The sequence below is a fragment of the Zalophus californianus genome, chromosome 17 (assembly GCF_009762305.2).
Source record: "Zalophus californianus isolate mZalCal1 chromosome 17, mZalCal1.pri.v2, whole genome shotgun sequence".
Taxonomy (NCBI): domain Eukaryota; kingdom Metazoa; phylum Chordata; class Mammalia; order Carnivora; family Otariidae; genus Zalophus; species Zalophus californianus.
The window spans coordinates 45,905,650-45,919,080 of NC_045611.1; the positions used below are offsets into that span (position 1 = coordinate 45,905,650).

The 13,431-nt window shown below is 55.9% G+C and overlaps 1 protein-coding gene across 8 annotated transcripts in view; it reads left to right on the forward strand.

Annotated features, from left to right (window-relative positions):
• SIPA1L3 (signal induced proliferation associated 1 like 3) overlaps window positions 1-11,699 on the forward strand; it is a 222,849-nt gene extending 211,150 nt beyond the window's left edge. For 7 of the 8 annotated variants that reach the window (XM_027618206.2, XM_027618207.2, XM_027618201.2 and 4 more), the window contains 4 exons: window positions 2,215-2,358; window positions 6,328-6,463; window positions 8,197-8,278; window positions 9,463-11,699. In XM_027618206.2, the coding sequence (XP_027474007.2) occupies window positions 2,215-2,358; window positions 6,328-6,463; window positions 8,197-8,278; window positions 9,463-9,606 (506 nt within the window). In that variant the 3' untranslated portion in view covers window positions 9,607-11,699. The remainder of the gene's footprint in view (window positions 1-2,214; window positions 2,359-6,327; window positions 6,464-8,196; window positions 8,279-9,462) is intronic. The other variant, XR_003524109.2, reaches the window with a different exon arrangement.
• The last annotated feature ends 1,732 nt before the right edge of the window (window positions 11,700-13,431 follow it).

Consider the following 13,431-nt stretch of genomic DNA (forward strand, 5'->3'; position numbering starts at 1 on the left):
CATCCTTTTATTCACCCAGCAACTATTTACCCAGCATCCCCCACGAAGGGGGCACAGTGCACACGGCCCCCATCAAAGCCCGTGCACCAGCTGAGGTGGGTCCTGCCTTCAGTACACCCTCCAGTCCCTTATTCACAACACCAAAGGCTCCAAAACTGAGAGGCGACGCAGAAGTTTGGGCCAGGCTCATTGAGCAGCAAAATCCAACCCAGACGGCCATGGGGCTGTTAGTTTATGGTCCTTCTCCACTCCGTGTGGTGCAAGCGATCGTGACTTCATTGCAGATCGCTGGCGTGACTATGGGCTGCTGCCCGGCCTTTCCGGGGGCCGGTGTGTAATAGCAGCTGCGCAGCGCCCTCCAAAGCAGACAGCTCTTAACTTCAGAGATGTGTCTACCCCAGGGGTTTTGGCTGAGGCCTGTGTCCTGTGTCATTGAGGTGGAGTCTCCCCAGAGCCTGCTCCCACTCCATTCCCGACTCAGCTCAAGGCGAACCTACCCCTCACCACATTACACTGAGACTCAGACACGTCAATACGTGGAAGACACTTAGCACAATCCCTGATCTATGCAGGAAGCACTGAAAAGCACTAGCTATTTATTATTTTGTTGGTATTCTTCCGTCCGGAGCAAGCATTTTAATCCCACCGTGAGTCAGGCTTGCACCTCGGGACTGTCGAGCAGGGTTAGGACAGAGTATTAACAGGGACCTTCTAAACCCCAAAGCCTGGGGCGCCTGGGTGGCTCAGTTGGTTAAGCGACTGCCTTTGGCTCAGGTCATGATCCTGGAGTCCCGGGATCGAGTCCCACCTCGGGCTCCCTGCTCGGCGGGGAGTCTGCTTCTCCCTCTGACCCTCTTCCCTCTCATGCTCTCTATCTCTCATTCTCTCTCTCTCTCAAATAAATAAATAAATAAATCTTTAAAAAAAAATAAAAATAGGGCGCCTGGGTGGCTCAGATGGTTAGGTGTCTGCCTTCGGCTCAGGTCATGATCCCAGGGTCCTGGGATCGAGTCCCGCATCGGGCTCCCTGGTCCTTGGGAGCCTGCTTCTCCCTCTGCCTCTCTCTCTCTCTCTCTCTGTCTCTCATGAATAAATAAATAAAATCTTTAAAAATAAAATAAAATAAAATAAAAATAAAAATAAACCCCAAAGCCTGGCGGGGCTGGGCGTCGAGCAGGGTCAGCGTCAGACCATGCAGTTCAGAGCCAAGTGCCACTGCCAGCGAGTGTGAGCGTGAGCCAGACGTCTTGCTCTGAGCCTCAGTTTCCCCCTCCACAGCATGGGGGAGCATCACAACACCTCCCACCCAGCCACGGCGTGATGGTCCTGTAACGCACCCAGCATGGTAGGGCCCTGCCTTTCCTGCCTGAGTCACCTCCTGACCTCTCTGTGCTGCCGTCCTCTGTCCCCTCCCCTTTGGCAGCTGGGAGGCGGCAGCAAGCTGAGGCCCCAAATGCAGCTGCTGTCGCTGTCACTCCCAACACCCGGAGACTTCAGGGGCCTCTTTCTCTGCCCCATCTCCCCACGGCAACCTTGCCGCCACCAGACACTGGCCACACACTGACGACCCAGATTTCTATCTGCGGCCTGGCCCTGCCTCCTCCGCTCCACACCTCCAGGAATAAACTTGTGCCCCCTCCCCCCCGGCCTCCCCATCTCTGAAGTCACCCTGCATCCTTCTCTCTGGCCCACGCTCACCTCCCCTCTTCTGGAGGTACTTTTGGTTGCACGTACAAAATCATTCCAGGACCTGCTACTTGTTCCCATCCCCCACCCCACCCCCCCTGCCCCAGCCTCACCCAGGCCGGTCCACTCTCCCCGGCAGCCTCCTCACCGCCTCCCTGCTCTCCACCCCCGCACAGCCCGGCCTCCACACCCAGCGAGGGGGAGCCTTTGGCTCCATCCCACTCGCAGTAAAAGACAGAGTCCTCCTGACCTCCAAGGCCCCCCACGGCGTCACCTGTGACTGTGCGTCCCACTGCTCTCTCTCACCCCGTCCCCACCCACATAAACACCTGACACTCCCACCCCCTTACCTGCCGGCATTTGGCATCTTCTGGCGATGGTAACGTATTTACTTAACCATATGTGCTATCGTAACGATTATATAGCATTATAGAGCTACCCAGAAAGTAAAACAGAATGGATGAACCTCTTTGTTTCCTTCACGTTGTCACTCTCCCCCCATCTCCCCTCTCTGCTCTTCCTACCCAGCCACCATCTCTGCCTCGGAGCTCTCACTGGCCGACGGGCGGGACCGGCCGCTGCGACGCCTTGACCCCGGGATGATGCCCCTGCCTGACACGGCTGCTGGCCTTGAGTGGTCCAGCCTGGTGAATGCGGCCAAGGCCTACGAAGGTAGGCACTTTCCACCCAACGTGGCCCAATCCCTCCCCTGCTGCTCTGTCCTAGAAGGATCAATGGAGGGCCTTGGGGCTCTGAAGTGGGGCACACGCAGGATCTGGAATTAGGGGGAGCGGGGTTCACGTCCTGCCCTGACTCTTGCTCACTGTGCAGTCCTGGGCAAATGTATTTGCCTATCTGATCTGCAGAACAGGAATGTGCCTGGGGCTGCAGTGAGGATTACATGAAACGCCACCGTGTATAAGACCCGTTAAGGCACAGAACAAGCCCTCAACAGACGGTACCTTGTATCACATCACAGGACAAACTTGGAATCATCCAAACTGTGTTTAGATTTGCTTTGGCTACAAGCGGCAGAAAACTGAAATTAACAATGACTTAAACCTGTTTTATGCAGCTGCAAATTCCTGGGGTGGGGGGGTGTCTAGGGCTGGGCAGCAGTTCCACAAATGCATTAGGGTGCAGGCTCCTTGTATCTTCTGCTCTGCCATTTCCGGGGGCCTTACCCTCACGGTCCAGGATGGCTGCTAGAGTGCAAGGCCACCGTGTTCAACTCCAAGCAGCAGGAAGGAGGACACATCCCCAAGCCTGACACTCCCCCCTACGCTTACTTGCCGTGGGCCAGAGAGTTGCACACAGCCGTACCTCATAGCTCCAGGGCAGGCTGAGAAATGAGGCCCTATGCCCAACGAACGTTTGGGATTTGTTCTTACGGAAAAAGGGAAAACAGATAATGAGGAACGGCTAGTACTCTGCCATTTCCTTCCCGTGTGACCTTGGGTTCCTCATCTGTACGCTGGGACCTGTGGTGATTCCTGACCAACATGAACATATTCTTCTGGCTCATTTTTTCATCTTTTAGACAATAGCTTTGCTGTCCTTCCTTCAGGAAGCCCTCCCTGAAATCCCCTAGTCTGGATTAGGCACCTGCCCTGGGCTCCCCCAACCCTGCCCACTCAGGGCCACTGCTGCCCAATGATGGGTCTGTGTTCCCCACTGGCCTGGGAGGGCAGGACCTGGGGCCATCTCCGTCACCGCTGGGTGCCTGGCGTGGGTCTGGCTCAGAGCAGGATCCCTTAAACCAGACCCAAAGGGTACGTGGCCTTCCTACTTCCATGTTTGGGCCAATCCACATCTGGTAGGTGGCCTGGAGAAAGCTTCCCTCCTTGTCTGCTCCTGTTGGTCACTTCCATCTTACCCTGCAGCCTTTCCTGGTCTCGGGGCAAAGACGGTCAGGCCTCCAGGCATGGCCAGGGTGGGAGGGAGAGCGGTCAGAGAACGCCAGGCCAGGCCTCTGGTCTACCCCCGCCTTCTGCTCGCTCGGGAACCATCAGCAGTGCTGCAGGTAAACTTGACCCTTCGGAGCCCTGACACACAGCGGTGGAGAGGGTTGCTCTGCGGCCCTTGGAGGAGGAGGTGATACGGCCACAGTGACATCACAGAGCATCTCCACGGAGCCAGCACTTGACCGCCTTACATCACTTCTAATCTGGTCTCAGGGATGCGTGAGGATTCCCGTTTACAAATGAGGAAACTGAGGCTCGGCCGCCAGAGTCTCCTAGCCGGCCAAGGGCACACGGGGTCAGGACTCGAGCCCAGGCCTGAATGACCCTCCAGAAAGAGGGGCACAGGAAGCAGATCACTTGTGGAAAAGGAAACTCAGATGCTCTTACACTTTTGTACACGCTCAGGCTCTCTCCTCATTGAGACAAATTCGGGTCGTAACTCACTGAGCTGCAGTTCTTCACCTCTCAGAGCTGCAGAGACAGAGTTGGATGACCCCAAGCTGCTCCCTGAAGACCCAGATGCCACCAGCAGCTGTAGTATTGTGTTTGGAAGGCAGAGCTGTCCAGACACCGGGCCCCAGCTGTGGGCTTCTGGGAGGAGCTGGGGGAGCAGGTTGGTGGCGCATCAGAGTCCCCCAGGGAGCTTTCTCCTCTTCCTCTTTGAAATTAATAAATGAAGCCCAGCAACCACACAGAAGGATAGGTAATGGGTGATGTGGGACGGTGTAGCAGAAAGGCCTGGAAGGAAACACACCAAGGCCACAGTGGCAGTTACCTCCCTGTGGAGCAGGGAGAGGGGCCAGCAGCGGAACGGAGTCAGGGTGGTTTCAGCTAGCTGTGAGCTTGGTTGGTCTGTTCCAGGGACAATGTATGGACGTTATCCTGTGTGATCCAAACAAATGGAAAAGACTGAAGGAATTGTTAACTTCAGCAGGTATATTCATGGTATAGCTGTGGCATAGGGAAGCTTCTGCAGGGGAACTACAAAGATACCTGGGGTTCACTTCAAAATGTTCCAGGAAAAAAAAAGTAAAGGGGATCACATCTTGTGGTGCTAGAAAGTAAGGAAGTGCTTTAGCAAGGTGGGGAGCGTGTCAGGGGTTCATGGGAGCCATCCCAAAGAGCTCCCAGTGGCCGAAGTTGGAGCCGTTGAACAGCAAAATAAATAACAGCAGCTTTGGATTCTAACCCAAAGAATAGAACAAATGTCCATGAGTCCAAACTCCGATCAGTAGGTAAGTGAATAAACAGACGGTGGCTAGGACAGCTCTTATAAAAGGATCCCAGTTAATCCAGAAGGAATGAGGGAAATGGAAAGTCATCATTAAAATAGCACAGATGTGATTGATGATTGCTAAAATTAGTGGGGAGACTTTAAGCAGAAGCAGCGTGTTTACATAGCCTCGAAGTATCTACCCCAAAATACTTAGGGATGATTGCGCAGTCCCCAAGTGCTTTCATACTGTCCCTCCTGGAGGGGAGGCTTCATTCCCCTCGCTGTTGGGAGTGGGCTGGACTCAGCGTCTCACTCCTAACAAAGTGACTGTTAGAAGGGAACCATCGTAACTTCACAATGGAGAAAGCCAGTGGACGGCACCTTAACCCAAGGGAGCAAGGTCACCATTGCTGGTTAACAAGACACATCAACATCTGGGCTGCCTGGGTGCCTCGGTCACTTAAGCGTCTGCCTTCGGCTCAGGTCATGATCCCAGGGTCCTGGGATCCAGCCCCTGGTCGGGCTCCACCCTCAGCGGGGAGCCTGCTTCTCCCTCTCCCTCTGCCCCTCCCTCCACTCGTGCGCTTTCTTTCTCACGCTCTCAGTCTCTCTCAAATAAATTTTAAAAATCTTCAAAAAAAAGTAGAAACTTGAAAGAATGTCAGAACAGGAGTCGGGGGCCTGCCTCTGCCAGGTGTCCAGCTTATACCACCAGCTCCTGGTGGTACCTCTGCCCAAGGGGCATGCAGGGGGACCCAACTCCTGGTTTTCTGTGCCCACGTATTCCAATTTCCAGCTGTCCCCGGGCTCACTGAACCGGCCCTCACCGAGGGCTTACAGAAAGATCACCTCCGGGTCCCCATTTAAAAATGCAGGTGCTCGGGCCCCGTCCCCAGGGCAAGTCTAGGGCGACACCCCAGAATCGGAGCTTTAACAGCAATGGGATTTCTTTTCTCTCTTCAATATGCATGGTATTCTCTGTATTGCTTCTCTTTTCGCTTTTGAAATTTCAGACATTCTCAAAATCACAGTGCAAACGAATCCCCATGAACTCCTCACCCAGCTTCAACCCTATCCACTTGTTTTTTTCATACCATTTACTTGTTGGTGAAACCAGGTCATTTATGCCAAATTTGGGTGGTTACTCTCTCATGCTGGCATTTAACTTGTTTCTGTCCCTTAAATTTTGTCTAAACCAGCCATTGGGTCTAGAAGCTTGCTCAGAATCAGGATGGGATTTGTGTGTGTGTGTCACTTGGTTTGGTTTTTGGGCAGGAACTCATCCTAAACGCCTGTGTGTGATCGAGCACAAGTGACTGAGAATGTCGGGGTGGTTTGGCTGGGAGGTGTGCGGGGGGGAAAGGTGGTTAGGCAGGGGGCAGGTGGCGGGTGCATGGGGGTGGAGGAACGGGGAGCTCTGCTGACCCTTCTCCCCCTCTCCGCCCCCCCCTCCCCGAGCAGTGCAAAGAGCCGTCTCGCTTTTCTCTCTCAACGACCCAGCTCTGAGCCCGGAGGTCCCACCTGCACACAGTCCTGTCCACAGCCACCTGAGCCTGGAGAGGGGGCCCCCCACCCCCAGGACCACCCCTACCATGAGGTGAGGTTTCCCTGGAAACAGCTGGAGGCCGGCAACCTGGGTCCCTACAACGCAGACCCCCGCCTGGCGAAAGAGGGGCCACGGACTGTGGAGTAATCCACACACCGGGACCCAGTGGTGACTGAGTCCAGGTTAGCCCCATCCCCATGGATGGAGACATGCTGTAATCCACAGAATCAGTTCACTTCTAAGTCGTGAAGCTCTAAGGAGTGCCCCCCACTGCACGCCGCACCGTGGTCCCTTCCTCCCTCTTTCATCTCCCCTCTCTCTGCTCTTGGGTCCCCTCTGCACGTGCCTGAATTATACAGACGGTCGCTTCTCCCCTGGCAGCCCGAGCTGGGCTCTCTGTTGACCCAAGGGGGACAGAGGAGGACAGGGAGACAGACATCTCGCATCTGTCCTCTTATGTTTAGTGCAACATACCTGACTGCACTCACTTGGCCGGAAATACAATTAAAAAGAGGGAGACTGGAAAGGGCATGTTCGCATGTCCGTGGGTTTCAGTAGTGCACTTAACACTCGGCGTGCAGGCTTACCTGTACATCAGTGGTGCACTGTACTTTATGGGCAAATGAAGGGATTTTCGAGAGAAATTTTGACTCTTCTGGGTTTTTCTGACTCTTCTTTTTTTTTTGACTCTTCTTCACACCCCTCTTTCACTGGCTTTAGAACTCAACCTCCACCAAAGATGTGGCCCGACTGTAATCACAGGAACGAGGCGATTGCAGATGGTGCCGCTGCGGCAAGGGGGGCAGCAAGGGAGGAACAGGCTGGGAGTGGGAATGGCAGGACCATGGCCTCAGGGCGAGCTTCCCGCATTCCCTTCACCCCTGCACTAGTGACCCTCTCCCACCTGCCTGCCACCTCCCCTGCAGCTGCGGGTCCCCAGGATCCAGGACCGGGGAGAGGGAAGAAAGGAGCAGGAAGGCAGGCAGCCGAGTCCTCTCCCCTCTCTCTCCCTTCTGGTCTGCTGCAGCCCACCCCCCACTGTGCCCCGTGGAGCCCCCTGGAGGGAAAGGGCTGCCCACTGTCCTCTGCAGGGGCCCAGCAGGCCAGGGCTGGGGGCTGCACAGAGGAAGAGCCACAGGTTGGGCTCCCCACTCTGTCCACAGGGTAAGGACATGGTGACCTCCCAGACCACTTTGGGCCAGGAGCTGTGTTACACTGAGACTGTGCCCACCGCAGGGTAGGCTCTCCGGAAGGGCGACGCTGTCATGATCTTTGTCAGCGTCCTTTATTATCGTCCCCAAGAGCAGGCCCTCCTGTTCCGTTGCCCATTGCAGTTGCAGGGCCCAGGTCTGCTGGGTGCTCAGTGGATGTCTGCGGGGCAGGCTTGTCTTGTGCTACGTGAGGTGCTCACACCCAGGAGGAATTTCTCCCTGAAGTACAAGCGTGGTCTGTGCCTGGGGGGAGGGCACACTTCAGGGCGGGCACGCACACAGCCTTCGACAGGCGGCCCCAAGACCCGCCCACATCCACAGATCCACAGCCCCCATCCACATCCACAGATGGACCCTCTCTGGGTGGAGCACAGCGGGGAGGAGGGCTGGCTTCAGGCTTCCCCCAGAGCCCCTCCTCCAGGCCCCCCTCAGGACCCCAGCAAGAACAGGGCTTCCCAGAACTTGAGGGACCAGAGGGCCCTAGCCCCCGTGTTCCTCCCCAGCTGTGGGTCTGGAACCCTCCCCCAGGCCTGGGGGGGGCCTTGAGTCTCACCCTGTCCCTTGTCCTTCCAGCGAGGAGCCTCCCCTGGACCTGACAGGCAAGGTGTACCAGCTGGAGGTGATGCTGAAGCAGCTGCACACCGACCTCCAGAAGGTAAGGCCGCTGGGCAGCCAGCCCGCCGCCGTGCGCCTCCCTGTTCCACTTCCAGACATGCACGAGGCTGACGCACCTGTCCCCACCCCACCCCACGCCACCCATTTTAGGGGAGACTGCCCAGCTTTGAATGTAGTCGTGAGCAAAGAGTAGAAAGTGACAATACCAAAGTTTGGTAATAAGCACATGGAGAGAACTCTCCTAAATTGTTGGAGGAAGAGCAAATTGGCCCAGCCTTTTCGGAGGGCAGTTGGATAATACTTATTAAAAAAAAATGATTGTGTATCTTGTCGATCCCGCAATTCTGCTTGTGGGAATTTATCCAGCAGAATTGCAAGCATGGGGCCAGAGATCCGTGAGCAGGGATGTTCACCGATGCTCTGTTGGCAATAAAAACTTGGCGCCAGTGCAGCGGGCCCCCCTCACCAGGAGAGTGGTTATATAAAGGACAGGACCCTGGAGCCGTGGAATATTCTGCAGCCAATTAAAACACTAGCAGGAATCTGCATATTTACTGACATGCAAAAGAAGTCTAGTCACTCAAGTAGAAACTAAGCAAGCTGCAGACTATTGCCTAGAACATCGTCATACTTTAAAAAAAAAGTTTAACGTCCGTGGGTCAGAGCGTTATCTAGAAGGCAGCGTTCCAAATTGTTGTACTTACCTCCAGGATGTAGAAGGAGGAGAGAAGTAAGGGCAGAGGACTTCTACTTGGTGCTTTATATACTTCGGGGTAAAAGACAGGTGGCAGAATATACTGTGCGAGTCTGAAGGCCTAGGGGCCTAGGTTCTAACCCCCCGTGTAATGCTGTGTGACCTTGGACAAGTCAGCTGCCTTGGGGTGTCACAGAGCCTGGAAGGGCATCTCAGAAGGGCCAGCGGAGCCCATACAGGCAGCCCATGTCCGTCCGCATCCCAGCTCCCTGCCTGCTGTGCAAGGCTGGGTTTCCTCTCCCTCCTGGGAACCTGAGGCTAACAGCAGTCCCGAAGTCCGCAGGCGGCTGTGAGGGTAAACTAAGGTGATAATGATGACAGTGAGGTCTGTGTTCTAAGAGTTGAGGGGGACAGGTCCAGAGAGATGAGGCCATTTGCCCAGGGTCGCTCAGCTGCCGAGCAGCCAAGCTGGGATTCGAACCCTGGCCGCCTGGCTCTGCACACCGGCTGACGCCGGCCCCGCCCCACAGGAGAAGCAGGACAAGGCCGTGCTGCAGTCCGAGGTGGCCAGCCTGCGACAGAACAACCAGCGCTTGCAGGAGGAGTCACAGGCCGCCAGCGAGCAGCTGCGCAAGTTCGCCGAGATCTTCTGCAGGGAGAAGAAGGAGCTCTGAAGTGGTCCCCTGGCTGGGCCGGCTGTGGGCTCCCGCCCTCCCGTCTCCCTCAGCTCGCTGCCCGGTTGCAGGTGTGACCGAGATGACACAGCCAGGGCCCCACTGCCCTCCTCGTGGACACGGAGACCCTGGACGGCAGCAGGCCTCACCGGTCCTCCGGCCCCACAAGGTGACCCAGTCTCAGGCCGCCCCTCTGAACTGCCAAGCTCTGGACACTGGACACTGGACCATGCCCACCCCGGCCCCCCGGGGGAGGCCCCTCTAGCCTCTTCCTAGGACCAAGCCATCAGAAGCCATAGGAAGAGGAGAAGGGAGGACCAGAGTGTGTCTCCAAACTCCACAGCTCTGGGAGTCCACAAACCAGGTTTCTTCACGGCGTACAACAGAGTTTGGGCTTGTGGGGCTAAGACCCCTGCATGAGAAATCAGTGTGAGACCGGCCTGAGCTTCCCCCAGGCCCCAGAGAGCGGAGGTCCTGTATGGACACCGGCCGGGGCTCCAGAAAGCACGGACATGACCCCCTTCCAACCATATTCTTCCAAAAAGCCACCAGGAGCACTTTCTTAGAGTTTCAGTTCTTTTCTTGGGACCCCAGGGTGGAGAGAGGAAGCCCCAGCATCCAGAGTCAGCTTCTCTGAGGGGAAACTCTATTTGCACACTCGGGACCGTTTCTGCAGTCTTTTCTATCAGCCCCTCGACCAACCGCCAGAGGCCAACAGCGCCTGGGCCGCTCCACCACCTTCCATCTCCTGCGCAGGCCTGGGCTGTAAAGGCCCATCTCTCCTCCCCAGCCCCGCCAGCAACAACCACACAGCCAGGGCCTCTTCCGGGCACCAGGAGGGGCTCCACGCAGCCCTCGGGTCAGGGCTGGAGAGAGAACAGCCTTCAGCTCCTCTCTGGTTTTGTTCTTCCTTCGCAAGCGGACGTCCGGACACCCTCACTGTGCTCCCTGGGGAGGGGGGGCTTTTCCGTGTGAACCCCCACGGGACGCTGGTTCTCTCAAGGCAATAAGGGGCAGCTTGCCAGTCGGCCAGGCCAGAGCGGTACTACGCTGTTCACCCAGGAAACAGAGTTTCTTTTTTTTTTTTCCTTTAAAAACAAGAAAGAGATATATATATATATTTATTTTTTCATGTAGAGTTGCGCCAGAACAAGTCTGTATGGCCACAATCTTTGGATTCCCCCCAACCTCAAGCTGAGGATCAAGGGGTGTCCCCCACGGGCTGGGACTCAGTGGGAGGACTCCCGAGGGATGCAGTCGGGGAGCAGGCCACTGGACTTTCCCGTTTGGGGAGGCCCCAGGCAGGGGAAGTTGGCCCCGCTGCAGGCAGCACTCTCTGGGCTGGAAGCCAGCACCAGGTGGCCCAGCCCTGGTCCAGAGACCCCACCGCTTTCTCTTTGGGGCCAGAAACCTCAGGAGAGGGGGCTGTGGGGACCGCACGGGACACGGGCACTCGGAGAGGTGCCAGGCTGGGCCAGCAGGGGCAAGAGGAAAGGGCACTCTTGTCTCCCTGCGATCCACCCCTGACCCTAGCAGCACGGCAGTCAGGCAGAAGCCCTCAGATCTGCCGTCTCTGTCCCTCACCCTCACCCTCACCCTCACCCGCGGAGTGAGAGGGCCTCAAGGTGGGGCCCGCTTGGTCCTCAGCCCTGGCCAACTACTGTGATATCTCTGCCCCTCTTCCCCACTCTCTTTTTGGAAGGGCTGTCCAGGACCTGCCCCGCTGCCCTTTCCTCAGACCCTAACCTGGAGGCTGACCCCTCCCCCGCTCTTTTTTTAAGTTTACTCACATCTTCAGATCATTCGAATCATTTTGGGGACCTAATCATGTACATTGACAAGTGTAAATTATGATTTATTTTTTTGTTTGTTTGTTTTTTTCTGTTATTTTTTTAAGGATCTCTGCAAAAGAAATCTATTTAATTTGAGGTTGGTGTTTTATCTGAAGGCTTGAAGATAGCAGGGTTTTTTTTTTTTCATATGTTGATCTGTTTCATTTGGATTTTTTATTCTTTATTGTCTTCCCCCCCCCACCATCCCGGTCTTGAGATTTTTCTGGCATGTTTCTGGAGGTTTCAAAGCAAATAAATGTTTCATAGAAATGCCTTGTGTGTTCACTAGCTGGGCAGCTGCCTGGAGTCACTGATGGGAGGGTGTGGTCCAGCGTCAGCCCCCTTCTCCTGTCCCCCTTGTCAAACGCAACCTCACACACACACCTCTCCCCTCAGCACCAGCTTTGCAAACTTCCTTTCCTTGAAACCCAAATGACAGGAACCCAGCACTCAGAAGGTAAAAAGTCCTTAGGTTGAACAGAGGGAGAGATTGCACCGAAGAAACCGTTTGTAGCGGCCAGAAAGCCAGACCAGGCCCACGGAGTGTGCCGGTTTTAGATTTAATGGTCAAACTTTTAAAAATCTGGAGGTAGTACAGACAGCCGGATTTCCAGCTTGGTAAATCCGTCCTTTGCAGCGGGACTCCGAGCCAAGGGGCCCCCTGCCTCCTTCGGCTGAGGCCTCCCCAGGCCACACCCTCCCGGCACTGGCTAATTTGCATGGCCCCGCCCTCATCGGTGGGAGGAGGCCTCCCACCGCCAATCGTCCGGTTCGTGGTTTCGGGTGCAAATCAGCCCCTGCTTCCAGGCCAGGGGGGAACACAGTGAGGCGGGGGTGCCCCACAACCTCGCCCCTGAGCCAGGCCTCCCTCTAAGGGCCTCTCGTGGCCCGGCTCCGCAGCTGCCCTGATGAAACACTCGCAGTTTGACCTGGGGATCAGGGTCCCCCTGATTTTCTGAATCTCAGAATTCCACGTGAAAATCCAAGGTCTGGCCTCTTGTGTGAGAAGCAGCCCAACCTCGTGACAGGGCTGGCCAGGTGGCCAAGTCTTCCTGACCCACCTCACCCCCTTACCTGTCATTGGGTCTTCCATCTCTGAGCTAAAACCTGATGCTTCTCTGACTCAGCCTCTCCCCTCCCCCCCCGAAAAAATATCTTTTTCCAAAACGGGCATAGCCTTTTTCCAGAGGAGGTGGACCAGCTATTTCCACATCTCCCAAAAATTCTAGAGTGTTCCAGACACTCTCCCAGTCTCCACCCTCCTTGAGGCCCCATCGTCTCCCCGTGCCGCCCTCCCCCCACCAGCACGGGAACGGTAGAACAAGCTGTTCTCACATCCTCTCCTGGCGCCTGTGACACACCAACGTCCGACGCCCCGCAACTCGCACCCACACTGGTGCCCCGCTGGTCCCGTCCCCATCTTGCCCCACTTTTCGCCTTCCGCGGTCACGTCCTGATCCTGCAGCGGGTGCCCTCTTGGACGCTCTGCCAGTCTCGCCCTCCCGCCCATCACCCCTGGCTCGGTCCCCAGCCAAGCTCTGAAGCCCTTCATACCTTAGGCTCTTTCCACATTTCTCTATTGTCCCCTAAATTCTTTGTCCTCTCCCCTGAAGTCTCATCTCTGTGTCATTGTCCTGGGACTCTACCTGTCCCCGGATCCTGTCTCTCTCCCCCCAAATGTGCTTCCCTCTTATTCTTCTGTCTCTCTCCTAATTTATGTGCCCGGGTTCTCTGCCTCCCCTCATCGAATCTCTCCTGCTTCTCCAGATCACTCTCGACTTCCTCCTTCTGTCTCTCCCTGATGTGTCTGCTATTTTTTCTTACTATTATTTCCTCTCCCACTGAATCTCCGTCTCTCTTCTGTTCTCTCCCCCCCACCCCCACCCCCCGTCACTCCTGTGGCTCGCTCTTCTACCTCTCTCCCCAGATCTATTTCTTCCCTCTCCTGCTCTTGTTCCGATTCTCTATAAATGTGTGGCTCTGTGTCTCCCTC